This window comes from Hyperolius riggenbachi, chromosome 6 (genome assembly GCF_040937935.1).
Source record: "Hyperolius riggenbachi isolate aHypRig1 chromosome 6, aHypRig1.pri, whole genome shotgun sequence".
Lineage (NCBI taxonomy): Eukaryota > Metazoa > Chordata > Amphibia > Anura > Hyperoliidae > Hyperolius > Hyperolius riggenbachi.
This window is the reverse complement of record NC_090651.1, coordinates 8490068-8516017: the sequence shown is the minus strand read 5'-3', so window position 1 is coordinate 8516017 and position 25950 is coordinate 8490068. Positions and strand designations below refer to the sequence as shown.

The 25950-nt window shown below is 44.9% G+C and overlaps 1 protein-coding gene across 1 annotated transcript in view; it reads right to left on the bottom strand.

Annotated features, from left to right (window-relative positions):
• Positions 1 to 25950, bottom strand: part of LOC137522012 (multiple epidermal growth factor-like domains protein 11) — a 48180-nt gene that overhangs the window by 593 nt on the left and 21637 nt on the right. The window contains exons 5-14 of the mRNA XM_068242029.1: positions 21473 to 21665; positions 20102 to 20238; positions 16456 to 16680; positions 11655 to 11796; positions 10950 to 11073; positions 9371 to 9559; positions 5654 to 5779; positions 5332 to 5517; positions 4033 to 4227; positions 337 to 473 (exon numbers count right to left, since the gene is read on the bottom strand). Of these exons, the coding sequence (XP_068098130.1) occupies positions 337 to 473; positions 4033 to 4227; positions 5332 to 5517; positions 5654 to 5779; positions 9371 to 9559; positions 10950 to 11073; positions 11655 to 11796; positions 16456 to 16680; positions 20102 to 20238; positions 21473 to 21665 (1654 nt within the window). The remainder of the gene's footprint in view (positions 1 to 336; positions 474 to 4032; positions 4228 to 5331; positions 5518 to 5653; positions 5780 to 9370; positions 9560 to 10949; positions 11074 to 11654; positions 11797 to 16455; positions 16681 to 20101; positions 20239 to 21472; positions 21666 to 25950) is intronic.

The window sequence follows — 25950 nt, the reverse complement described above, 5'->3', positions numbered from 1 at the left end:
CCTGACATTTAGTAGTGGGAGTGGATGCGGTATGTCCACCACAGAACACACAGAGAGGGGAGATGGGTGACCCTGAATCTAAGATTTAGCAGTAGGAATGGATCCGATTCCAAACATCTTATAGAGAGGGGAGAAGAGTGAGTCACTCTGTATCTGACATTTACAGTGGGAGTGGATCCAGTCTGTCCATCACAGAACATCCTACGGAGAGAGGAGATGAGTGACTCTGTATCTGACATTTACAGTGGGAGTGCATCCAGTCTGTCCATCACAGAACATCCTACACAGAGGGGACACCAGTGAGTCTAATCATGCCATTAAAGGAAATTCACTTACCCTGGTGGGCACGTTAAGCACTGACTCTGCTTCACAAGACCAGTCTGGTTGCTGTAAGTGCCAGGAGGGCACAGTGTTGGCCACCCGGAACCAGCAGGGCAATAGGAACCAACTGGACAAACACCTCCAGAAGGAGACTTGCCGTGTGCAGAGAGGGAAGAGAAGAGAGAAGACAGGAACTAATGAAAGCTTAGTAGCAGCTCAAACACCAGACTCAACATAAAACACAATTACATTTCATTAGGTGGATCATTTTTTGCACAATAGATACAAATGTTCTTACAAAACATGTATTCTAAATAATGTGCCTCATAATAACACATATGGTGATAACTGTAGAAACAGCTCAGAAGAGTTATTAAAGACAGGAGATAAGCTTAGGCTACTTGCACACCAAGACGTTGCGTTAGGTGCTACATTAAGGTCGCATAACGTGCACCTAATGCAACGCATGGTGGTGCAGGAGAGGACGGTAGAGTGAGCCGCGATAGGCGGCTCTATCCGTATAAGGTCTCCCAGAGTGGCGCTGATTGGCCGGCAGGACCACGTGATGCGGAGCGAGACACTCCGCATCACGTGGTCCCGCCGGACAACCAGCGGCCGCCGGTGCAGTGAATATTAACCTCCTTAGCGGTAACCCCGTGCTGGACACGGGGTAAGCCGCCGGAGGGTGCCGCTCAGGCCCTGCTGGGCCGATTTACATAATTGTTTTTTTGCTGGACGCAGCTAGCACTTTGCTAGCTGCGCTAGCACACTGATCGCCGCCGGCCCGCGCCCGATCGCCGCTATCTGTTGCGGCGCGCGCCCCCCCCCCCCCAGACCCCGTGCGCTGCCTGGCCAATCAGTGCCAGGCAGCGCCGAGGGGTGGATCGGGACTTCCAATGACGTCGGTGACGTCATCCCACGCCGTCGCCATGGCGACGGGGGAAGCCCTCCAGGAAATCCCGTTCTTTGAACGGGATTTCCTGATCGGAGATCGCCGAAGGCGTTCGAAGCGGGCGGGGGGATGCCGCTGAGCAGCGGCTATCATGTAGCGAGCCATGGGCTCGCTACATGATTTAAAAAAAAATAAAAATAAAAAAAACTGCTGCGCTGCCCCCTGGCGGAATTTTTCATACCGCCAGGTGGGTTAAGTAGCCATGTGCGCGGCTACTGTAGCAGCTTCTCCCCCGCCCCCTCTCCGCCCCCCACTGCGCATGTGCAAACAGTCTAACGCGGCTATAGCCGCTCTAACGCCGTAGCATGCTGCACTTTCCGGACAACGTGCAGCGTTACATGTAAAGCAACGTGGGCTGTGTGAACAGCCCACTTGTGTTACATTGCTGTGCGTTGGGGGAGCGTTACAGGCGCACTAACGTGCGCCTGTAACGTCTTAGTGTGTAAGCAGCCTTAGTGAATTGAGGCCATAGTCCTTTTTAAAGGTTATTGTTTAATTTAATTCGAAATCAACTGAACTTTAACATAGAGGATCCACTGAAGATGAGCAAAATATTAGGAAGTGTTACCGCAGAATCTGCCTTCAGAGCCGAGTCGTAGTTCTAAAGATTTAATTGACATAGGGGCCCCTGTTCACTGAACTCTTCTCCTGCGTTTTCTCACAGGAGATGCTCCACACCTTATCAATAAAATACAATCCAAGCCCCCAGCAAGCAAAATAATACCGGGGGGGAGGGGGGGGGGCACAGAAAAGTTTTAAGTATTCAAGATGAAAAATTATCTCCTGGTAGAAAATTAGGAAAAAAGTTAATTGCACAGGACAGGACCCCTTGTGAACAAGTCAATTTAAGCCTGACCAAACCCAATACTAAAAGTGGCTTTGAACCCAAATTTATTATTTTGAAAAGAGGCATCAAATTAGAATAAAATAAGTTAAAAACAATTCAAAAAGGGAGGTATTGGTGGCCTACCTCACTGAAAAGTCAATATCCAGTTGTAAAAAAAACCTCCTTAATTATAAAACTTTAAAAGTGCAATGCGTTTCTCGAGCTTCAACCCACTTCATCAGGCAATAAACAGGAGTAACTGTGCATTGGTTACCAGGCAGCCAGCAAAAGCGCCATTCTTCAACTACAACTCTTTTATAATATGTTGTTTTACCAGCTTACCACAAGGTGGCGGTGGTTGCTCGCAAGTTAATGGTTGTTTCTTTTACTCAGGTCTGAAGAAAATTGTTAGGGATTTTAAAGAATTTCTCACCCCAGAAATAAAGCCAAAGATACAAATTGGATTTCTTAGAGGTAAAAATTAAATTTTACATGAAAACACTACTAAGTTTTGTGATACACTGTGCTCTTATAGGAAATTAAGTTAATGTGGTAACTGACTTCAGTTCCACTCAGCAATGGCAAATTGTAAAACCAATGATGCTCAGTACTGTAAATGAACTGTTAAAACTGGAAAATCCTTTGTTTGTGTAACGATCGGTGTAACACAGAGAGGATCTGATTACCGGTGATCTGCAGTATCACTGGGAATACAGATATATACCAGATTATTGATGATCTGCAGTATCACCGATAATCAGATATATAAGATAACCTCTGGACACCTGAGTAGAGTAGTTGTGTTTGGTGCAACAGTAATACCTAGAGAGGACTAGGCCTCAGGACAGTAAGGAGTACTGCACAAATTCCTTCCGAAAACCTGCACTCTCCCGGGGGGAGGAAACAGGCTGAGAGTAGAGTGACACCTAGAGTGACACTCAGGAGGGAGTGTCACTATCAGGACTGGCAACCGCCTCTGACAGTAAGGTCGGTTCTCGAGGTCGGACAAACCAAGTCGTAACCACACAGACAGATACAGTACAGATTCAGAAGGCAGATGCGGGGTCTAATAAACAAGCAGGGTACGGCAACAGGGTAAAAGAAATATCGAGGTACAGAATCAGGAGGCAGATGCAGAGTCTAGGGCGAGCCGGGGTTCGGCAACAGAGTATCAGAAATATCGAGGTACAGGATCAGAGTTCAGGTGGATAGTCAGGCAAGCAGAAGGTCATAACAAATAATACAGTATAATTTCCTAACGCTAAGGTGTGAGATCCGTGGCCGTCAACACCTTTGGAAACTATGCTAGAACACAGATACAGACAGGTCTGAGTGCTACCACGAAGTGTTCGCAACGCCAGACAACCAGCAACTGAACAGCCGGCAGTATAAATACACAGACCTTCTCCAGCACCTCCCTAAGTGCTGGTCCAATGGGAAGGAGCAGAGTCGTCAGCTGACCGACCAGGTCAGCTGACCTTTTTCTGGCTGCCATATAAGTTCTGCCTCTCCGCGCGCACGCGCGTCATTCTGAACCTAGAGGGACTATGAGTCCCAGCCACACCGACACTGTTCTGCGGTGTATCCGCAACAGGGCCATGTGCTCTCCGCGCTCTGCCATGCCCTTCCCGGAGGCGGCTGCTTCCCCGCGATTCCTCACAGTTTTATTGTGCTTGCTGTAGTTGTGGACCTCTTTATACAAGACCTCTAGAGAAGGTTGTTTCCCATTTGTCCTACGTTGTGTGTCACATGGTCATACTAGACTGACCCACCAAGCAGCTAAATCCAGAGAAAAGGAAGCAAGCTGTACTGTAATGACAAGTACATTTAGCCCATGAAATAAGTTGCCTGTCCAGAACTTGGCCCAATGGCTATTACAAATTACTTTTTTCTTCAGTTTTGTGGTCAGCGTTGTGGTTAGTGTTTTATATACCGATCTTGTGGATCTTTCCGGGCAGAAGAATCCTTCCTGGCACTGACCACTGCGAGTTGTGAGCCCCAGACCAGAGCAGAACCAGCCAGCTTCACATGGCTGACACCCGGCCTGGATGGAGAGCCCCTCACGTGGGCTGTAGGTTCCCTCTGGACACGGCTCCGGGAGAGAACTGCCAGGGCGACAGTGGAAACCCTGTAGACAAATGAAGATATGTGTCATTGAGAAGTGAGTCTGTTCAATAAGTAGGAGCAATAAGAGTTCTGCAAACTCTGCGTGACACAAAACATGGAAGACAGCTGGCCTCATAATTAAAGAAATACTGCAGACAACAAAGTCTGATAAAATGCACATCCAGAGAAAGGAATATATAGATGTTGTTGTTGGTCAGTCACTATTCAGTCACGTTGGACTCTTTAAGACCCCATGGAGCACATCACACCAGGCCTCTCTATCCTCTACTGCCCCCCAAAGATTGTCCAAGCTCATGTTTGCTGCTTCCATGATACTATCTAGCCATCTCATTTTCTGCTGTTCCCTTCATTTTGCCCTCCATCTTCCCCAGCATCAGGGTTTTCTCCAATGAATCCATGCCTTGAGTGGCATGACTCGAAATGGATGAGACGAGTAGGCTGAAGACCTCGGAAATTAAAAGGAGACACATCCACGAGCTAAGAGTGCCATAATTCAGATAAATTATTAGTATAATCAGAGGTCACCAGAGCTACTCAGAAAACCTTGGTTGCCACCAAGACAATCTCTGTATAGGCAGGTGAGCAACTTAATCCTGTCCCCACTCAGGACTGCATGGATTCCTCTGGATGATGGTTGCTCTCCAAAATAAACAGGGGCTTGGATATTTGGAAGCCAAATCCCCCATCAAAAGTGCCACCTGGCTATGTGTGCTATTGTATAGTTAGAACAACTTCAACTCGACTACATAGTAGCCAAGTGCACTGTATGGTTACTTGTGCACCGGTGTTTGACTACTTTATAACCAATGCCGGCACTCGATTATTGAATAGCCGCCCCTCAGAACAATGTAAAAGGGTATCAACTGTTAGTCTATTATACAATGCCAGGACTCAGCTATTACGTAGCCAAGTGCAGGAGAGAGTATAGGGCGAGTAGTTTAATATGAGGGATTAGGGTGGGGAGGGGTAGAGGGGGGGGGGGTGGAGGTAGGGAAAATACTCATGGACAGGAGGCTAGTGTTAGGAGTTAGAATTTGTTTTTGAAGGGGGTTAGTGTTAGGTGTAGGTAGGGGGTTAGTGTCAGGTGTAGGTATGGAATACTTACAGCTGGGCACAGTTTGGGCACCAGTAAGGATGGGGAGTCACAGAAGAATCCTGCTGGGCAGGGTAAGCAGACTGCAGGTTGTAGACCCATTTTTGTCTGGTTCCAGTGCGTCCCAGGCTGGCAGGGGTAGGACAGAGGAAAGCCGGTTCCCGGTGGACAGTGGTATCCCTGGGGACACTCCCCAGTCTGGAGAGGAGAGGACACAATGCATAAAGCTCAATTTTTAATGCATATGATGGTAAAATTAGTAATCCACAAAGCTTATATGCAATGCATAGCTATAAACTCATAGTAACTAAATAATAATAATAATAGTACTCACGGGACTTGGCATCCCTCTCTGCCCTTCCTGGTAGCAGTATTTCCCTTCAGGACACAGCAGACACTCTTCCAATCCTTCCAGGCCTGAGTGATGCCCATAGGTGCCGTTCGGACAAGATCTGGGCTCCTACGGGAAGGTCATATTATTATTATGACACTCACAGCCACCTAGCTGAATAATCTTTAGGCATATCACGTGGAGAAGAATTCACAGGAATTCAGGGAAATAGTCAATAAGGTTGTATCTTGGTGATGACCACACTGTCAAATTTCAGTACAAATAAACTGGTACACCTTGAAGTAGCTCTCTAAATGGCATGTTCTCTGATCAAAAGCAGTGAAGAGCATGAATTTTGCATAATCACAATTTTGTATCGTAATTCTAAATTACGATGCAAAATCGTAATGCAAACTTTCGAGAAAACTCGTAATGAATTTTGTAAGTAAACATAATCAGGAACCGTAATTTTTTATAATTTTGTGCGAATTGTAGTGGTTAATAGCAAAGCCGGCAGACATGCTTTTGTCGCCAAAATTGCTACATATGTTAAAGGGAAGAGTGGGAACAAGTCCAATCATTTTTCAAAAAGACTTCGTAGTTTTTGAGATACTCGATATTGAAAATGCAAAGGAATTTTTTTTTTTAAATTGACGTTTTACTGAGTTTAAAAAACATTTTTCTTTTGCATTTTCAAAATCGATACAAGGTCTTTTAGCAAATTATAATTTTTTTTTTACTTGTTCACACTCTTCTCAACATTCAGAACTGCACGTAACTGTTAAAGTCGGCACAAAATTACGTAAAATTTCACGTAATTACGCAACGTTACGAATGGATTACGCAAAATCAATTAAATGTCCAAATCTTAATTATGCATGCCTGAAATTGCGAACAATTAAGTGACGTTTCATGTGATCAGAATTGGCAGATTACGATCATCAGTAAGCAAAAGTTTAGCTTCACGATAATAATTTATTTTTTAAAGAATATGAAAATGATCTCCTAGGACATAAAATTCAGGAAAAAGTGAATTGCTTACAGGCCTTTGTGTCTTGTGCTGGACGTACAAACAGCGATATGACTGAGCAAGTTCTAGAATTTCTCCCAAAACATATATAGGGCTTGATTCACTAAGACAAATAGCACACCTTATCAAAGTGAACACGCCTTATCAGAGTAGCATAGTGAGCGCTACGAACTTATGCCTGCTAATTGGCAATGACGAGAGCTCCACCCGTCCTGCCCTGAGCCCCTGCGGGTTCATATGCTACTCTTATAAGGCGTGTTAACTTTGATAAAGCATGCTATTTGTCTTAGTGAATCAAGCCCATAGTGTGATGGCTTAACTAGACAAACCATGAAGGCCCATATGCAAGCAATTTTTTTCTCTTGTGCTTTTTCCTGGGATATATTTTTTCATATTCTCATTAAAATAACTTTTCAGTACTCTACAACTGAAAAAAAGTGCCAAAAAGTAAGTGAAAAGTTGGTTTAACCTATTGAGGACCGCAATGTTAAACCCCCCTAAAGACCAGGCCATTTTATGTAAAATAGGCCACTGCAGCTTTAAGACCAAGCTGCAGGGCCGCACAACACAGCACACAAGTGATCCCCCCTTTTTCTACCCATCAACAGAACTCCCTGTTGGTGGAGTCTGATATTCCCCCCCTCCCCCCGTGTTTATTTTTTTAATACAAATATTTTTTTTATTTTTATACCAATAAATGTCCCTATTTTTTATTTATTTTTCCCTAGGCCCGCCCTCCCTCCCCCCCGCCAGCCAATCACTGTGATCAGCTGTCATAAGCTTCAGCCTATGACAGCCGATCACCTCTGATCCCCTGGAGGGGACAGCCCTGTCACACGGCTGTCCCCAGTACAGCGCTGCTGCAGATCACAGCGCTGTACAACAGGAGATGCGTGCACAACCTGTGCCCGGTCTCCTGCAAACTGCAGCCCCTGCTGCTGAGGCCACACCCATCAGTGTGACGCGATCTCCTGCATACTGCAGCCCCTGCTGCTGCGGCCACACCCATCCGTGTGACGCGGTCTCCTGCATACTGCAGCCCCTGCTGCTGCGGTCTCCTGCATACTGCAGCCCCTGCTGCTGCGGCCACACCCATCAGTGTGACGCGATCTCCTGCATACTGCAGCCCCTGCTGCTGCGGTCTCCTGCATACTGCAGCCCCTGCTGCTACGGCCACACCCATCAGTGTGACGCGGTCTCCTGCATACTGCAGCCACTGCTGCTGCGGCCACACCCATCAGTGTGACGCGGTCTCCTGCATACTGCAGCCCCTACTGCTGCGGCCACACCCATCGGTGTGACGCGGTCGTGTAGCAGGTAAAGGGGATTTTATTGACAACATGTTAAAGCATCACCTTGGAGAAAACTCAGGAGGAAAAAATGAATTGCATATGGGCAAATTACCCTTATTCAATTCACCTTTTCTCTGAAGTTTTCTCCCTGGAGATCATTTTTCATCTTGTTTTAAATCACTTTTCAGTACTCTGCAATGAGAAAAGTACCAAAAAGTAGTTGAAAAAGTACTGCCATAACTATTCTGAGTATTTTCTTGATTGCTGGTGGCATAAAAGGCATAGCCCCCGATGCAATTCACTTTTTCTCCTGATTTTTCTCCCAGTTGATATTTTCCCACCTTGTCAATAAAATACCCTTTAAACCACCAGCAAGCAAGAAAATACATAAAGTAATTTTGGTAGCACTTTTTAACCTACATTGGCCTCAATTCTCTAAGCTTTATCAAAGCACTTTATCGAACGTTTGATAATTTACCTCATGGATAAAATTTAATTTTGAATTCACTAAGCTGTTATATATTTATTGAACGTTTTATCAATAAAACATCTGATAAATCTATAACACCTCAGTGAATTCAAAATTAGATTTTACTCATGAGGTAAATTGTCAAACGTTCGATAAAGTGTTTGATAAAGCTTAGTGAGTTGAGGCCAATGTATTACTTTTTAAATTGCAAGAGCGGAAAAATTAGTCTAAATAGAAGATAAAAAAAATGATCTCCTAGAAGAAACCCAGGTGAAAAAGTTAATTGCATATGAAACATTTTATTGATAAGATATGAAAACTTAAAGGGGCACTATGGCAAAAAAAATTGTAAAATTAAAAAAATGTGCAAACATAAACAAATAAGAAGTACTTTTTTTTCCAGAGTAAAATGAGCCATAAATTACTTTTCTCCTATGTTGCTGTCACTTACAGTAGGTAGTAGAAATCTGACAGAAGTGACAGGTTTTGGACTAGTCCATCTCTTCATGAGGGATATTCAGCAAGGCTTTTATTCATTATAAAGATATTCCCTAAAAGTGATTTAAACAATGATGCTGGCCTGCTTCCCTGCTCCCTACACAGTGTTTTGGCAGTTGGACAGAGCAACTGCCATTCACTAAATGCTTTTGAAAATAAATCAATCCCTGAGAATCCCCTATGAAAAGATGAACTAGTCCAAAACCTGTCGCTTCTGTCAGATTTCTACTACCTACTGTAAGTGACAGCAACATAGGAGAAAAGTAATTTATGGCTCATTTTACTCTGGAAAAAATGTACTTCTTATTTGTATATGCTTGCATAGATTTTAAATTTTACAATTTTTCGCCATAGTGCCCCTTTAAAAGAAGTGAATTGCATACGGGCCAGAGAATCTCCATGTATTATCATTGAGCTGTAAGGTTTCTTACACTGCTCCCCTCAGCACAGTAGAATCCTTGTGGACAGGTGCTGGTCTCCTCATCGGGAAAGATGGCCGTTCCCTTCGGACAGACTCTTCCAACTGGACACAAAAGCTGCATCATCCTCTCTCGGCTGGTCCTGTCCTCGTGGCAGTAATGTCCCGCTGGACAAGATAGGCAAACGGAGGAAGCTGCATCCTGCAGGGCAGAAGGAGAAGTGAGACAAGCAAGGTGCACCCCCGTGATAGTGGTGGAGAAAAGTATATTGTCTTGTCACTTAAAGTGGATCCGAGGTGAACTTTTACACATTGCACAATTGTGTTCCTTTTCTATTGTTTATTGGGCATTCCTCAACCCAAATACTTTTTTGTTTTTGTTTTAATACTCTAATTCCCTATAAACTAAAAAAGCCACACCCACAGGTTTTCAGAGAGCCTTGGCAGTAGCTAGGGCTCATGGGAGCTCAGTCTGGGCAGGAGGAGGGGGAGGTGTTACTAACCATTGCTTTAAGAGGCAGAGGGGAGGAGGAGAGGGGGTTAGACTGATGGCTCAAGATACAGATAAGCTTTTGCTTCTGTGTAATGTTTACAAACAACATGGCTGCTGTCGTATCACAGGAATAAATAACCATATTCTATTAAAGCTGTTTGCAGCTAGATTTGCTGTGTAAACCATCTAAACTTTAGATAAGATATATAGACAAGTTACTTGTTATAGTTAGTTTTTCATCTCGGATCCGCTTTAACTGTCACTAAGAGGGGCTCACCATCTATTCCCTGCCGTAGTGATATGTCCATCATAGTCTAAGGTCAATATCAGGGGAAGCCAATTAGCTAATATGTATGTTTTTGAGATGTGGAGTGAGAAACTGGAGTGTCCGGAGGAAACCCACACAGACAAGGGGAGAAAATACAAACTCCGTGCAGATAGTGCCCTGGCTGGTAATTCAAACCGGGACCTATACATGCAAGGTAAGAGTGCTGCTGGTCACTACAATATAGAGCTGTCCACATTACTTTACTTTTGGTATTCTGATAAACATTATGGTCATGAATATATTAAGCAGAACCCCAGGGACCGGGTGTGGATACTACTATAGAGTTAGAGTACCCAGCAAGATCATGGTGAACCAGAACTCCCAGGAGTGTGTAAGGGGCTACACAGGACCAACAAGCCCTCTTACTAAAAATATTATGCAAAACAGAATTGTGCCTTCTCAAAAACAGAAGGTATGTGTGATTATTCAGGTTGGAGTGAGCTCTGAGATGTCCTACAATGCATCACTGCTAAATATGCAAATCGTCAAGCTGACACATCATTGCATTCCATTGATTCTAGAGGTGTGTTTAGCTATAATCGGGAAACAATGGGGTGATTTACATATTCAGCAGTGAAGCATTGTGGGAGAAATCATATGCTCACGTCAACCTGAATAATCCCAAATACCTTCTGTTATAAGATGGTACATTTCTGTTTTGCATGCTACTCACTACATGAAGTAATCATCTACAAAGATGACGTGTTGTTGTGTGTGTGAATATTATAATACTAAAGACGAATGACCATTACATTTCATGCAGATACTCACAGAGAAGGTTCCGGCTCTGCACGGCACAGGAGCACCCATTCCAATATCCGGACAAGAGGAGCCCGCTGGGCACGGCTCACATTCACCCGCCTCCCGGGCGCCATGCTCAGCTTGGTAAGTACCCCTGTTATGTAGAATATTCAGGGAAAATGTAAACCTTACAAACATATGAGACAGTGGCGTAACTACAATTCATGTCCCCCTCCCCAGCGAAAGTTTTATGATGGCTATGAGCCCTGTTTTTGCATTGGTGTCCCCCCCTCCCCAACTTACAACAGCTTTACGTGCCGGTCCTCTTCACTCCTGCAGCTGCCGGCTGCGTCTTCGTACAGATCCCGATGGATCACCTGAACTGCACGTGAGTGACGCATCAGTGCAGATGCAGCAAAGCATCAGGCACCCGCAGGAGTGCAGAAGGCAGGTGCCCAACGCTTTTGTAAGTTGTTTCTGCTGCGCGATACTCTGTCTTTGCTCTTAGGGAGGAGGTTAGTGTTTTACAGTATTTAGGCCCTGGTTGCGTGAATTCTCAAGAAACCAGAAAGAACAGGCAATCAGGCAATCCCCTCCTGTGCCGGGACTTCACTGTACTTCGTTTCTAGTCCCTGGTATTTCTGTGCTTAGACAATCTTTGGTCTATACAGCAGGGATTTCCCAGCATGCATAGCAAGTCGTAAACTGGTTATGAGCGACCAACGGTATACTCACATGGGACACAAGGATGGCTTTGATGTACCCGCTGGGCAGTAAGACCCCACAGGACAAGCACTGCAGTCTCCTATACGAACGCCCCCCAGCTTCAGGCTGTATGTCCCTGGCGGGCATGGGAACTGCGAGCCAAACTGGGAGCCTTTACGGGACAAAAACATAACCAAAAACAGGCATGTCATTAGATAGGCAGTCAGAAGGAATCTCGGGCCATTCATTATAAGAAATCAGTGGTAAGAAGTGCAGGAAATCACAGAGTAGGCCATCCTACTGACCAATTTACATTACGAGGAGCAGTTAAAAAAACATACCCCAATACAGTGGCCTAACTACAAATCTTGGGGCCCCTCAGCAAAACATTGATAAGGGCCTCCCTAATAGTGTTGAGCTGAAAATACGCATCGTTATACGCAATTACCCATCGTAATGTGAAATTTTGGGGGAATAGCATCATTAATTTTGTAGTTAAATGTTACCATTCGTAATTACACATGAATTTACGCGCAATTTACATGTACTTTTGTGCTGAATTTGGCGGTGAATAGCAAAGGCCACATACATGCTATTATTACCAAAATTGTTACACGTGTTAAGTAGTATAGTGGGTGCTAGCTACAAAAAGAGTTGTTCAAAAAGACCTGGCAGTTTTTGATAAAAATCGATTTTAAAAATACAAAAAAAAATGTTTTTTAAACTATCATTTTACTGGGTTTAAAAATCATTTTTTATTTGCATTTTTAAAATCGATTTTCTCAAAAACTACAAGATATTTTTGAACAATTATTGTTGTAACTTGTACCCACTGTTATTCTTACATATGTAGCAAGTTTGGTAGCATATTGCAAATAATTTTGTCTTAGTGTTGCACCAAAAATAGTAATTTCAGTGCCCGGTGGGATCACTTGTGTCTCTAAAGTAAACACACTTTTTTCCAAATAATTTTGTCTTAGTGTTGCACCAAAAGACAGTACTGTCAGTGAAAACTGGGATCATTTGTCTCCAAAAAAACCCACACTTTTTTGCAAATAATTTTGTCTTAGTGTTGAACCAAAAGTCAGTACTTTCAGTGGCAGCTGGGATCAGGTGTGCCCATAAAAAATACATCTCATTGCATTTTACTCTTGCTTAGTGTTGTATAAAAAAGCAGTACGTGATTAGTGTGTTTAGTGCAGGCAGGCAGGTTCAGAGTGCTCACTTGTATTCAGCTAGCCAGTCATACACTTCAGCTACTACTTACAGACAGTCAGACTGCCAGTGCAGTTCGTTCACCAAGTTTCTTGAGCTCATCATGAGTTTCTCACAGACCTCCACTGTGAGCAGCACTAACAGCAGCAACAACCAACGCCCCACGCAAGTTATAACATCCACCCTAGCAGCCAGTGGTCATCAGCAGCCCTCCCCGGACGAGAGCGTTGTGTCCATTGGTCCAGCGCCAGGGCGATTATTGAGGGCTGCCGTTGAGGAGATGATGGGGCCTGATGTGGAGGAGGAGGTTGGGCTCAGGCCAGCATCCCAAGTTAATGTTGAGGACGATGAGGGGTCTGTGTCTGGGGATGTTGGGGTGGCAGAGATGGTGGGGGGTCAGGAGAAGAGTTCTATGATGATGATGATGATCGGGACCATCTGTATGTGCCTCAGCCCCCAGAAAACATGTTGTATCGTGTGTTTAGGTACTAAAATCTGCGTTCCCACTGCCCGGGGCCACGGATGCATATAATTTTTTGGGCAGCACTATCAAGCACCTACCTCTCTGGCTCCTTCTCCTCCACCGCCTCTCCAAACTCTACCTCATCCAGCAGCGCTAACTCAGCAATAGGTACGTGGAAGCGGTGCAGCACAGCTGTTGCCAATTGCCATGCCTCAGCAGGCCTTATTAAAGCTGATCTGCCTTGGAGATAAGCAGCCCACAGGTGCTGAAATTTGGAAGGGAATACAGGAACAGACTCAGTTGTGGCTGGCACCGCTGCACCTGGAACCAGGCCTGGTTGTGTGTGATAATGGGAGCAATCTCAGCGCGTTACAGTTGGCAAAGCTGAGACACATCCCTTGCCTGGCCCACATTCTGAACCTAGTGGTTCAGCGGTTCCTGAGGACATACCCAGATGTGGTGGATCTTCTGCAGAAGGTGTGACGAGTGGCAAAGCATTTTCGCAAATCCAGTACCGCTTCAGCCGCACTCACCAAGTTGCAGCAGCCTATTCAGTTTACCCAACCATCGCTTAGTGTACCTGATGCCTCGGTCAGACTGACTTCCGCTAACCCAGGACTAGTAGGGGAGCCAAGAACAACACAAGATGCAGCTAGTGCCCACAAGGGAATGGTATCGGCAGTGTCCAAGGTGTGGCAAAGTTTTCTGACACCCAGGCAGCAGCCCACAGAACAGCGTTCACGCAGTTCCACCTCCAACACCGCTCGCCTGTAGAGGATGGTCAAGGACTACATGTCAGATGGCGTAGCCGTGTTCAACGATCCATCAGTCCCCTTTAATTATCGAGTCTCTAAGCTAGACACCTGCCATGAACTGGCAATGTACGCAATAGAGGTGCTGGCTTGCCCTGCCGCCAGCGTTATGTCGGAACGCTGTTTCAGTGCTGCCGGAGGCATCGTTACAGATAGGCGTATCCGCCTCTCCACAGAAAATGCAGACTGTCTGACACAATAACAAATGAATAAATCATGGATTGGAAACGACTACGCAACACCCCCCGACCAACCACCATGAACATCTGTGCTGGGTTAGCATTGCCGGTCCCAGATAGGAATAGGAATACTTTTCAGGAATATCTCCTTTGTATATTATTTATCAATGCATGGCAGCAAAATGCATTGGTTTAAAGTGAACCTGAGAAGAATGAGATGCAGGTTGCCATATTTATTTCCTTTTAAACTATACCGGTTACCTGGCAGCCATAATGATGTATTTGGATGCAGTGTTGTGTGAATTAAACCAGAAAGAAGTATGCAGGTAATCGGACATTATTGTCAGAAACACCTGATCTGCTGCATGCTTGTTCAGGGTCTATGCCTGAATGTATTAGAGGCAGAGGATCAGCAGGACAGCCAGGCAACTGGTGTTGCTTAAAGGGAATAAATATGGCAGCCTCCATGTCACTCTCACCTCGGGTTCACTTTAAGCATGCATTTTGTCCTCATGCAAGGCCTGGGTTGTGTCACAAAGCGTGGCCTTCTTCTCCTGTTCCTCCTCTTCCATGCTGTGTGCTGGGTTAGCGTTGCCGGTCCCATTGGTAGGACTGCTTTTCAGGAATATCTCATTTCTATTATATACAGTATATCGATGCATGGCGACAAAATGCATCGCTTTAAGCATGCATTTTGTCCTCATGCAAGGCCTGGGTTGTGTCACAAGGCGTGGCCTTCTCCTCCTGTACCTCCTCTTCCATGCTGTGTGCTGGGTTAGCGTTGCCGGTCCCATTGGTAGGACTGCTTTTCAGGAATATCTCATTTCTATTATATACAGTATATCGATGCATGGCGACAAAATGCATCGCTTTAAGCATGCATTTTGTCCTCATGCAAGGCCTGGGTTGTGTCAGAAAGCATGGCCTTCTTCTCCTGTTCCTCCTCTTCCATCCTGTGTGCTGGGTTAGCATTGCCGGTCCCATTGGTAGGACTGCTTTTCAGGAATATCTCATTTCCTTTTATATACAGTGTATCGATGCATGGCGACAAAATGCATCGCTTTAAGCATGCATTTTGTCCTCATGCAAGGCCTGGGTTGTGTCACAAAGCGTGGCCTTCTCCTCCTGTACCTCCTCTTCCATCCTGTGTGCTGGGTTAGCGTTGCCGGTCCCATTAGTACTACAACAGCTTTTCAGGATCTCATTTGCCCCCCCCCCACACACACACACTATTTCCAGGCCATTTTGCAGAAGTTTCCCTCATTTTTTGTGTTTTTTCTGGCCTGCAAAGCAGGAATATTCGGGTCCCTATTGTCTTCCATTATGTTCGGGATTCGGCACGAATATGCCGAATATCTGGACCATGTTCGGCTGAACCGAACCCGAATATTTGGATGTTCGATCAACACTAGTGAGCAAGCAGCAATTGTTGGTCTATGAGGTTTTCCGCTGGATCCCCTCTCAACTAGACTAGCTCCTTATTTCTTGTATGCTGTTCTTCTTTTTGTAAGTCACACCATATTAGTCACAGTTGAATTTATTTTGTCTTCTAACTCTGTATTACGGCCCAGTCTCAATCTGTGCTTGTCTCTTACTTTGTACAGCACCATGTAAGATGATGGTCCTATATTCATCAAAAACAACAAAATATAATTTTTTTTTTTTGCTTAGCTGCTCCCAAGGTTTTAAATTTAGGTTAGGTCACTTGCCCGGAGGTCTGCCTCACCGTGGCGCAAGTGTCTAGTATAATATACTTTGCATGCAAACCATATTGGAAGCTAAAGTTCCTCCTAGTTTAATAAATGTCAGCACTTGTCTTGGATGCAGGGCATGCATTTTACCGTCTAGCAGAGGTGGTGTATGCCTGTGCGATTAGCCATTCAATTGCAGCATGTGTTTAGGGATGCGCAGCCTCTCCCCCCACCTTTTCTTAATTTTGTAACTATGTAACTGTCAGGTTAGCTGCTCCCAGCCCCTCCTCCTGAGTTTCCTGTTTGCATAAGAAGTAGTAGCAGATTTGCATAAGATTTGCATCTGAATTGAATGCAAAGTGTGCAGAAAATCTATTTAGGTGCTGCACACTGAGCTGGTGGTCATTTCGGATGCAGCCTTAGTGGTATGCGCTGGCGTTCTCCTCACAATAAAATATAATAATTACCCACCTTCTGGACAGAAGTACCCAGCATTGCACTTTCCAGAGGGGCTCTCAGATCCCAGCAGACAGAACCAGCCGGCAGGACAGGGGTAACACTCTCTATCGGATGCCAGGCTAGGCCGGTCACTCCATGTACCAGGGGGACACTTAAACTGGGCGCCATGCTTGGTTCCTGGAGGGCAGTAATGACCACGAGGACAGGGGACTGGAGGGCGCTGCCTTCCCCCTGAACCTATACAAAATAAAAAGTACAATGCCTAGAATGAACAGCTGGAGACAATCAAAGAGGTTATTAAAACCTTATAAACTACACCATGGATGAAACACTGGAGAAATTACTCAAAATCACCTACACAGTAGCGATGTCATAATTTCACATTAAATTGAGCAATTACACGTAATTACAATTTTGAAATTAAATTGATTTTGGTTAATCCATTCATAAATTTCACGTTACACAAAATTACGAATATGGCAGTCGTAAATTATTTTCTGCATTTATTGCAAAGAAATTTCAGGGAAACTAGAATGGTTAGTGGGAAAAGTGGGAACAAGCAACAACAAAAAAATTAAAAAGACCTTGTAGTTTTTAAAGGAAACCAGAGATGAACGCTTTGGCACAAAATAAGCATATACCCCGATAGATTTTACAAAATAAATACGATGAGCTTGATTCACTAGACAAATTGTATGCCTTATCAAAGTTAGCACGTCTTATCAAAGTTAGCACGCCTTATCAAAGTTAACACGCCTTATCAGAGTAGCATAGCGAGCGCTACACCCCCGCAGGAGCTCAGGGCAGGACGAGTGGAGCTCCCATTATTGCCAATTAGCAGCCATAAGTTCACTGTGCTACTCTGATAAGGTGTGTTAACTTCAGTAGGCATATTACCTTTGATAAGGTGTGTTATCTTTGATAAGGCATGCTATTTGTCTTAGTGAATCAAGCCCTATACCTGGTATTTTCGCCGCTCTGGTGTGCCGATTTTCTGTTTTTTCACTAAAACTCCAAGCAAAACACAGTTCATCAGAAAAGCATATTATTTAGTGGGCTGTGTGCAAAATGAAATCTCCATTTCTAAAAACCTCTTATGACTAACAAATTTAGATAAAAAAAAAAAAAAACATTTTTCAATATACTCTTACATTAGCAGCTCCTCCCATCTCATCACAGCTCTCTGTGATGCTGCAGTATACAGAACAGGAAAGCAGAGCCAAGAGGGGGCGCTTGGGCTTGAAAAGACATAAGAGAAGACAGACTCAGCTATAATGATTCCTGAGCAAAGCCAGACTGAATGCTCAGTGGGGGATTTTATCAGGGCTGATAACAAGCAGGCTGAGCAGTGAAGGATGAAACAGAGAGCAGGGTAGGTGTTTTCTCTAATGTTCCAACTGATATATATGGTAAAATACATAAGGGTGCTTCGTAGGCCTGAACGATTTTAGGAAAAGATTGAATCACACGATTTCTGTCAGAAATTGCGATTTCGATTCAATCCACGATTTTCTTCAAATCAAGCTTTATCACTAATTTTCCAATGTGCACAGTAACATGTGCAAACATGCACTGACTGAAAATGACATTATACTATCAAACTGATAGTATGATGTCATTTTCTGTCATGTTTGTAAATGTTACTGCATTATGTGAATTTATCTATTAATCTTAAATGCAATTATGAGCAGAAGCCATGGCACACATTTCACGAGTTTTGAAAGCACGAGGACCAGGAGCTATTGGTGACTCTTACCACCTTTGGGTGTAGGGGAACAGCTTGTACTTTCACAGCTAGGATCTGTGTGTGTGTGTGTGTGTGTGTGTGTGTGTGTGTGTGTGTGTGTGTGTGTGTGTGTGTGTGTGTGTGTGTGTGTGTGTGTGTGTGTGTGTGTGTGTGTGTGTGTGTGTGTGTGTGTGTGTGTGTGTGTGTGTGTGTGTGTGTGTGTGTGTGTGTGTGTGTGTGTGTGTGTGTGTGTGTGTGAGCAGAGTCCTTCCTTTGCTTTCTGAGAGTCTCTGCAGGCCTGTCAATCATGCTTTGCTTTGGCCAGTTATCAAGCTTAGCCTGTCCTGCAAACAAAATTATGCCTTTGCAAAAATTCACAGTGCCCCACTGCAGACAGCAGCTTTGCAGAATAGTCAGTCACAGCACAGCCATCAGCATTATCACGCTAACACGCTGTGCAAAGGAGGTGGAGGCTGTGCAGAAACTGTTGAGTGACAGGCTAACAGGCGGAGTCTGCAGTCCGTGATACTACTATTGATGGACAGGGGAGACTTTGCCCGTCCAGCTAGTGATGTGGACTCAGGAGGAGATTGAGAGCCTGTGGGCGGAGTCTGCCATCCGCCCAGCCAATGCCATGGAAGCGCTGGGAGGAGTGAGCCGCCGCAAGAGTGAGAGCATCTGGGCGGAGTCTGCTGGCCGCTCATCTGAAAGGCTGCGCCACTGCAGTCAGTGTACAAGTTGGGTAGAGTGTAAGCTGCCTCCATCGCCGCAAGGGACCGCTGACCCTCCAGTGCACAGAGCGGCGAGCTGTGCATAGCGGGAGAGGTGACTGCCTGCAGAGGGGGATGAAATCGCCACTATGACGATCACGGAATCGTCATTTCCGTGATCGCGATTTCGATCCCCAAACGATTTATCGTTCGGGGCTAGTGCTTCGTCTCTGACGTTTTAAACATTTTCAAGGAAAAAATGTTTTTAAACTCGGTAAAATGGCAATTAAGAACAATAAAGGACTTTTTAGTTGTTACGTCGTGAAATGCTGACAAAATAACCACTGTCGTATGGGATCTAAACTTGGATTTGGACCAGCCAGAAGCGTACTGCGGTTGCTCACTACATTCCTAGCCACGGGAGTGCAAACGATGACTTGTGTGGTCAGGGCCGTGCAGGCGCAGTGGACAGCAACTGCCAGAACTGCCAAAAGTGAAACTCTTTTTATTTTCAGTCTTCAGGTCCACTTTACGTTTATTGTTTATTAGAAGCCAAACCAAGTTAAACTGGGGATTATAGGCACCAACACAGTAAATATTGTATTGTATTTCACATCTGGGGCTTGATTCACAAAGCGGTACTAACTGTTAGCACGCCTGTGAAAACCCCCTTAGCACGTCTAAACCAGCTTTTCGCGCGCAAAACTTTACACGTGCAAAACTTTATGTGCGCAAAACTTTATGCGCGCGAAATGCCCATTAAAGCCTATGGGACTTAGCTAACCAGGGTGCTAAGTAGGTTAGCACCGGTTTTCTCAATCAGATCACGCACTAAGTACCGTGTGCAAGGTTTTGCGTGCGGTACTTAGTGCGTGATCTGATTGAGAAAACCGGTGCTAACCTACTTAGCACCCTGGTTAGCACGTCTGAAGACTTTAGACGTGCTGCTAAGTAGGTTAGCACCGCATAGTGAATCAAGCCCCTTGTAGATTATGCAACACTACAGTGATACCTATTTAAATGATTATTTACCGTGTTGGCTGCTGTAAACCCCAGTTTGTGAGCTTTTTGGTTTGGGGGAGGGGGGGGGGGGGGGGCATATCTTTGTTTGATCTGGGTTTCAGAATCTTAGTCTGTAGGTAGAGTCCCAAGAATGCAAGTGAGTGGAATGTATGAGCATAACATGCAGACAACGACCCTTCTTCACACACACATACATCACCTGTTGGGCAGAAGAATCTGGCTGGACAGAGATCACACTGGGATTTGTGGAAGAGAGCGCTGCTGTCACTGAACGTCCCGACTGGACAGGCATTGTCAGAAGAGGTCGGTGATCGAGATCCCACAGGACACACGTATCTGGCATAGCAAGACAGTTAGATATGCATACCACGCCTGAACAGACCTGCTCATTGCAAACAATGACCAGAAATACAGATGCCTGAACAGGCCTGGAAACTCTTCTATAAAATCAGAACACTGAGTGGCATTTAGTAAGGGTGTAACTACAGGGAGCACCCCCTGCGACCGCAGGAGGGCCCACATGATGCTTGCAAGATGGGCCCCTGGGCTGGGAAAGCAGTAGGCAAGGGAAAGGGTATGATCATTGGAGGACCCCAAAATTTTGCTGGGGGACCCCATAACTTGTAGTTATGCCCCTGGCAATCAGCCTGATTGCTGCTTTATAAACATATTCAGAAGAAAGACTAGAGGCGCTCGTATGACTTACTGTATCACCAGTGAATAAACTTCTGAGGTATAAATCAAGGAATCCTTTGTGAGCTACTCTGTTTCAGAACATTCCTTGTCTTATTTTGGGAGGCACATGTAGGCCCATTTTAATATTTTTACCTTTCATAGATAGGGGGACTTTTCTCTAAATAGCACGGCAGCCATTTCTCTGCAGTTCCGTTTTGTTTTTGAAAAGGAACACATTGGAATCATCCACAGTACTATAGACCAGGGGTGTAACTATGACTTATGGGGCCCCTGAGCAAAAAACTTTGATATCCCCCCATTATTTCACACCCTTTCTCTTGCCTGCCCCTTGTCACCCTCACAGCCTGGAGTGACAAGTTTTACAATGGGGCCCCCCAGGCACTCTATACATAACAATTGATACGGGGCATCAAAACCTGCCAATGGCAGCTACAGTGTCAGAGGTGCAAGAAGGGGATGGGGAACACCAGAGGTGCCCACACTTTTTCGGCTTGTGAGCTACTTTAAAAAATTAGCATGTCAAAATGATCTGCCTGTGTACAATTTTAGGAGCACACCTGTATACACTGAATGGAAAAAGTAGTGGGGTCGGGATCTACCATAAGTCCTTTGCGATCTACCGGTGGATCGCGATCTTCCTAATGGGCACCCCTGGGGAACACTATTCATAGTATCTATAGAAGTGATTACACCTACTGGTCCTTCCCTTCACCAGAGGGGCTCCATAACCCTTCTCACTGCCACGCCTTTCTCTTCCCATTCTCCCCACATTATATATACCCGGCTGTTGTTATTTACATAATGGTAAAGCTGATCTGAGCAGCGTAATAATAATTTTCTGGTGAACCTTCAGTTTACCTCTAGCTATACTCACCCAGGAGCGCAGTCTGCGTCAGGCTGGGATAACCCTGGCCGAGTACAGGCCTGTCCTGCTGAACACGGGACACAGTCATCCGCCTCATCCTGACCCTCCAGAGGATTGAACGTCCCCGGCGGGCACGGAACTGGGTAGCTGGTATTCGATAGGCAATAAAATCCAGCGGGGCACAAAGCACACTCCTCAATTCCTCCAAAGACAAACACAAGGCAAGAAGACATAAAAGTTATAACAACAAGTGACACAGATCTTTTAAAAGAATTTTCATTAACCATTTCAGCCCACGGGTATTTTTCCCCTTATGGACGAGAGGAATTTTCCCCTTTCAGCGCTCCTTCCTTTCATTCCCCAATAACTTTATCACTACTTATCACAAATCAATTATCTATACCTTGTTTTTTCCGCCACCAACTTATTCTAAATACATTTTGACAGGAATAATTAAAAAAAAAAATGAAAAAAAAATATTTCTTATTATAGTTTAAAAATAATACATGCTACCGTAATTAAAATCCACACATTTTATTTGCCCATTTGTCCCGTTTATTGCAACGTTAAAATTATATCCCTAGTATAATGTATGGTGACAACATTTTATTTAGAAATAAAGGTGCATTTTTTCAGTTTTACACCCATCACTAATTTTGAGCCCATTATTTAATAATAAGATGCCCCCTTGACATAGATATTATTATTTTTTTCCCTATAGTCAGTACGTGTATTTTACTATTTGGCCACAAGATGTCCCCGCTGAGCAAAATTCTATGTAGGGTACAATTACGCTACATAGGATACAATGTATTGTTACATTGTAACAAGGGAAAGTGATGTAGGCTTCCTTAGGAAGCCTCCGATCACAGTGGCGGCGGGGAGATTGTGAATGGAAACATTGTTTCCATTCATAAATGTAACGATCGGGCGGCAGAAACCGGCGGAAATGACGGAATAAACACTGTTTTTGAACAAAAACAGTGTTTGTTCTCGGCGGACATGCTCGGATTGGCCCCTGCAGCTAATACCCCCTGCTAGCAGCAGCAGCATGATCGCAGGCATTTGCCCGCAGGATCGCTTGCAGACTCCCCAAACTGCAGGGACGTGACTAGCGCGTCCCTGCGGCTCTAGCACCTGCTGCTGCGGACGTGAAGCTCACATCCGCGTGGCTGAAATGGTTAAAGAGGCCCTGTTGTGATATATAGCAGAATGCAGTAAAGAGGCCCTGTAGTGACATATAGTAGAATGCAGTAAACTATTCAGGAGGATACGCACTTTTATTTATTCCGATTTCAGCTTCAGAAACACTTCCTATATCTATATATTGCTGTATACTGGTATGCCTACCAGTACCGTAATTTTTAGCCTAAGCTGTTTAGTTATGCAGAATTCTCCACCCAGAGCATTCTGGGAAACCAGCTGTTGATTCTACTGACATCCCAACACACAGTAAAAAAAACCATTTCCAAATGATGCACCTGCCAGCAGTAAAGATGTCGCCACCTGTGATATAATTCAGAATGTAAATCGGAGAGGAGAGATTTACAAAGATTTACAATGGGCAAACACTGACTAAATCATTTATAAAGTAAAATTGTTAAAATTAAGTCATTTTATGTATTAAGTTCCTTTTTAAATTTGTGGAAAACAGAATGACACTGTATCAATAGATTGGCGTAATTCCCCGGCCGATGGCTGAGGAAGATGCAAACAGCACCAGACTGCGGCAAAATACAGGCGATGAAACGTGTGCATCTGATTAAGCTGTGGAGGCCCCGTGCGTTGCCTTGCCAATCAGTGCCGGGCAGCGCTGAGGGGTGGATCGGGACTCCCTGTGACGTCACGACGTCGATGACATCACTCTGTTCGTCGCCGTGGCGACGGGGGAAGCCCTGAAGAAAATCCCGTTCAGAACGGGATTTCCGGACGGGTCTTTGCGCCGGCGGCAATCGGAGGGGTGGGAGGGACGCCGCAGGGAAAAATATGCACGAAAAAACGTTCCCACGGGAATCAGAACGCCAGGCAGGTTTTAATGAATAGATGGAGGATAACGAATTTGTCATGAGAGCGTTGGCTGCAAAAGTTCGCATTGCGTAACCACCACATTGGTTGGTCGGCACGTGGTTCCAATAGTAAAAATATTGGTAATTTACATTACCAATAATTTACTATAGACTTACCCAATCCTCCCCTCCTAGTGCCTAACATGACCTGACCCCCTCCCCCCCCCCCCCCCCCCCCCCCACACACACCTCATGTCTAACACTAACTCTCGCATCCTAACATGCAACACTACAAAATGTTCTGTACTTCTGGATAGACAAGGAGGAGGTATGTCCTCATTTTGATGTCATTAGCACCAATGCCAAGATTGGTCGATGATCATAAAGAACAACTGACCTGAAAGGAATGTGGGTGTTGCCATTTTTATTTTCGTTTAAACAATACCAGTTGCCCGGCAGTCTTCTTGATCTTCTGGCATCAGTAGCATCTGGATCAAAATCCTGAAACCAGCATGCAGCTAATCCAGTCAGACTTGAGTCAGAACACCTGATCTGCTGCATGCTTGTTCAGGGGCTATGGCTAAAAGTTTTAGAGGCAGATTATCAACAGGAGGGTCAGGAAATGTGCATTGTTCAAAAGGAAATAAATATGGCAGCCTCCAAATCATGCTAAGGTCAGTTGTTCTTGGACTTCTGGAGTCTGACTGCCACATTATTGCTGAAGCACGGTATGTGGGAGCACCAAGCGGGGTTACATAGTGCGGAATTAGGGGGAGATGGGGGAGGGAGTTGGTTTGCATGTTGTGTATACTGTACCTAATTATGGAAAATTACTTTAAGCCTGAAGAACTAGAAGCATTCTGAGTAGCCTGAATTCCTCTCTCCGCCATGCCAGGATACACGTTAGCAGTGGTGCTCGGATAATTTCCGTGATCATGGAATAGCCATGATTCACTAGCATTTTTACACTAGTCAACTTACGAATCCGAATTCGTGATCAATTCTGGTTCACGGAAACTGGCCACGGAAATTCCGTGATTGTAAGTATTCGGAATTCGGTTAAGGCTGTGATCGCGGTGGAGATCCGAGATTAGGTCGTGATTGGCGGAAATGGGCAGAATTGACATCCCTGGGCCAATCAGAGGCCCCTAGCCAGGTCCTAGCAACCAATCACAGGAGGGTAGGCTCTGCCCTCCCCTCCTGTATATAAAGTGGGGGCCATTTCCAGAGCTCCGTCCTTGCTAGACTCTGTGGCACTCAGTGGCGTAGCTTAGGAGCTATGGGCCCCGGTACAAGTTTTACAATGGGGCCCCCCAAGCATTCTTTACATAACAATTGATATGGTGCACCAAAATCTGCCAAAGGACAACCACAGTGTCGGAAGTGCAAGAAGGGGATGTAAAAAAGTTTGTTAATGATAACTACTATTTAAATCATATATAGAAATGATTATTACCAGCACAGGACCAATAGAGAGCTAATACTGCAGTTGAGGAAGGGCCCCTCGGGGCCCCTCTAGCTCAAGGGCCCCGATGCGGTCGCAACCTCTGCACCCCCTATTGCTACGCCCCTGGTGGCACTGATCATCTCCAGGCCATATTGTACATCAGCAAGAGTGTTTTCAGTCCTTACATTGCCCTTATACTGTATCTGATACTTGTATTCAGCTAGCTAGCCAGTGAGTGATTACTGAAGTCCTTACATTGCCCTTATACTGTATCTGATACTTGTATTCAGCTAGCTAGCCAGTGAGTGATTACTGAAGTCCTTACGTTGCCCTTATACTGTATCTGATACTTGTAGTCAGCTAGCTAGCCAGTGAGTGATTACTGAAGTCCTTACATTGCCCTTATACTGTATCTGATACTTGTATTTAGCTAGCTAGCCAGTGAGTGATTACGGAAGTCCTTACATTGCCCTTATACTGTATCTGATACTTGTAGTCAGCTAGCTAGCCAGTGAGTGATTACTGAAGTCCTTACATTGCCCTTATACTGTATCTGATACTTGTAGTCAGCTAGCTAGTCAGTGAGTGATTACTGAAGTCCTTACATTGCCCTTATACTGTATCTGATACTTGTATTTAGCTAGCTAGCCAGTGAGTGATTACGGAAGTCCTTACATTGCCCTTATACTGTATCTGATACTTGTAGTCAGCTAGCTAGCCAGTGAGTGATTACTGAAGTCCTTACATTGCCCTTATACTGTATCTGATACTTGTAGTCAGCTAGCTAGCCAGTGAGTGATTACTGAAGTCCTTACATTGCCCTTATACTGTATCTGATACTTGTATTTAGCTAGCTAGCCAGTGAGTGATTACGGAAGTCCTTACATTGCCCTTATACTGTATCTGATACTTGTATTCAGCTAGCTAGCCAGTGAGTGATTACGGAAGTCCTCCTTACATTGCACTTATACTGTATCTGATACTTGTATGCAGCTAGCTAGCCAGTTAGTGATTACTGAAGTCCTTACATTGCC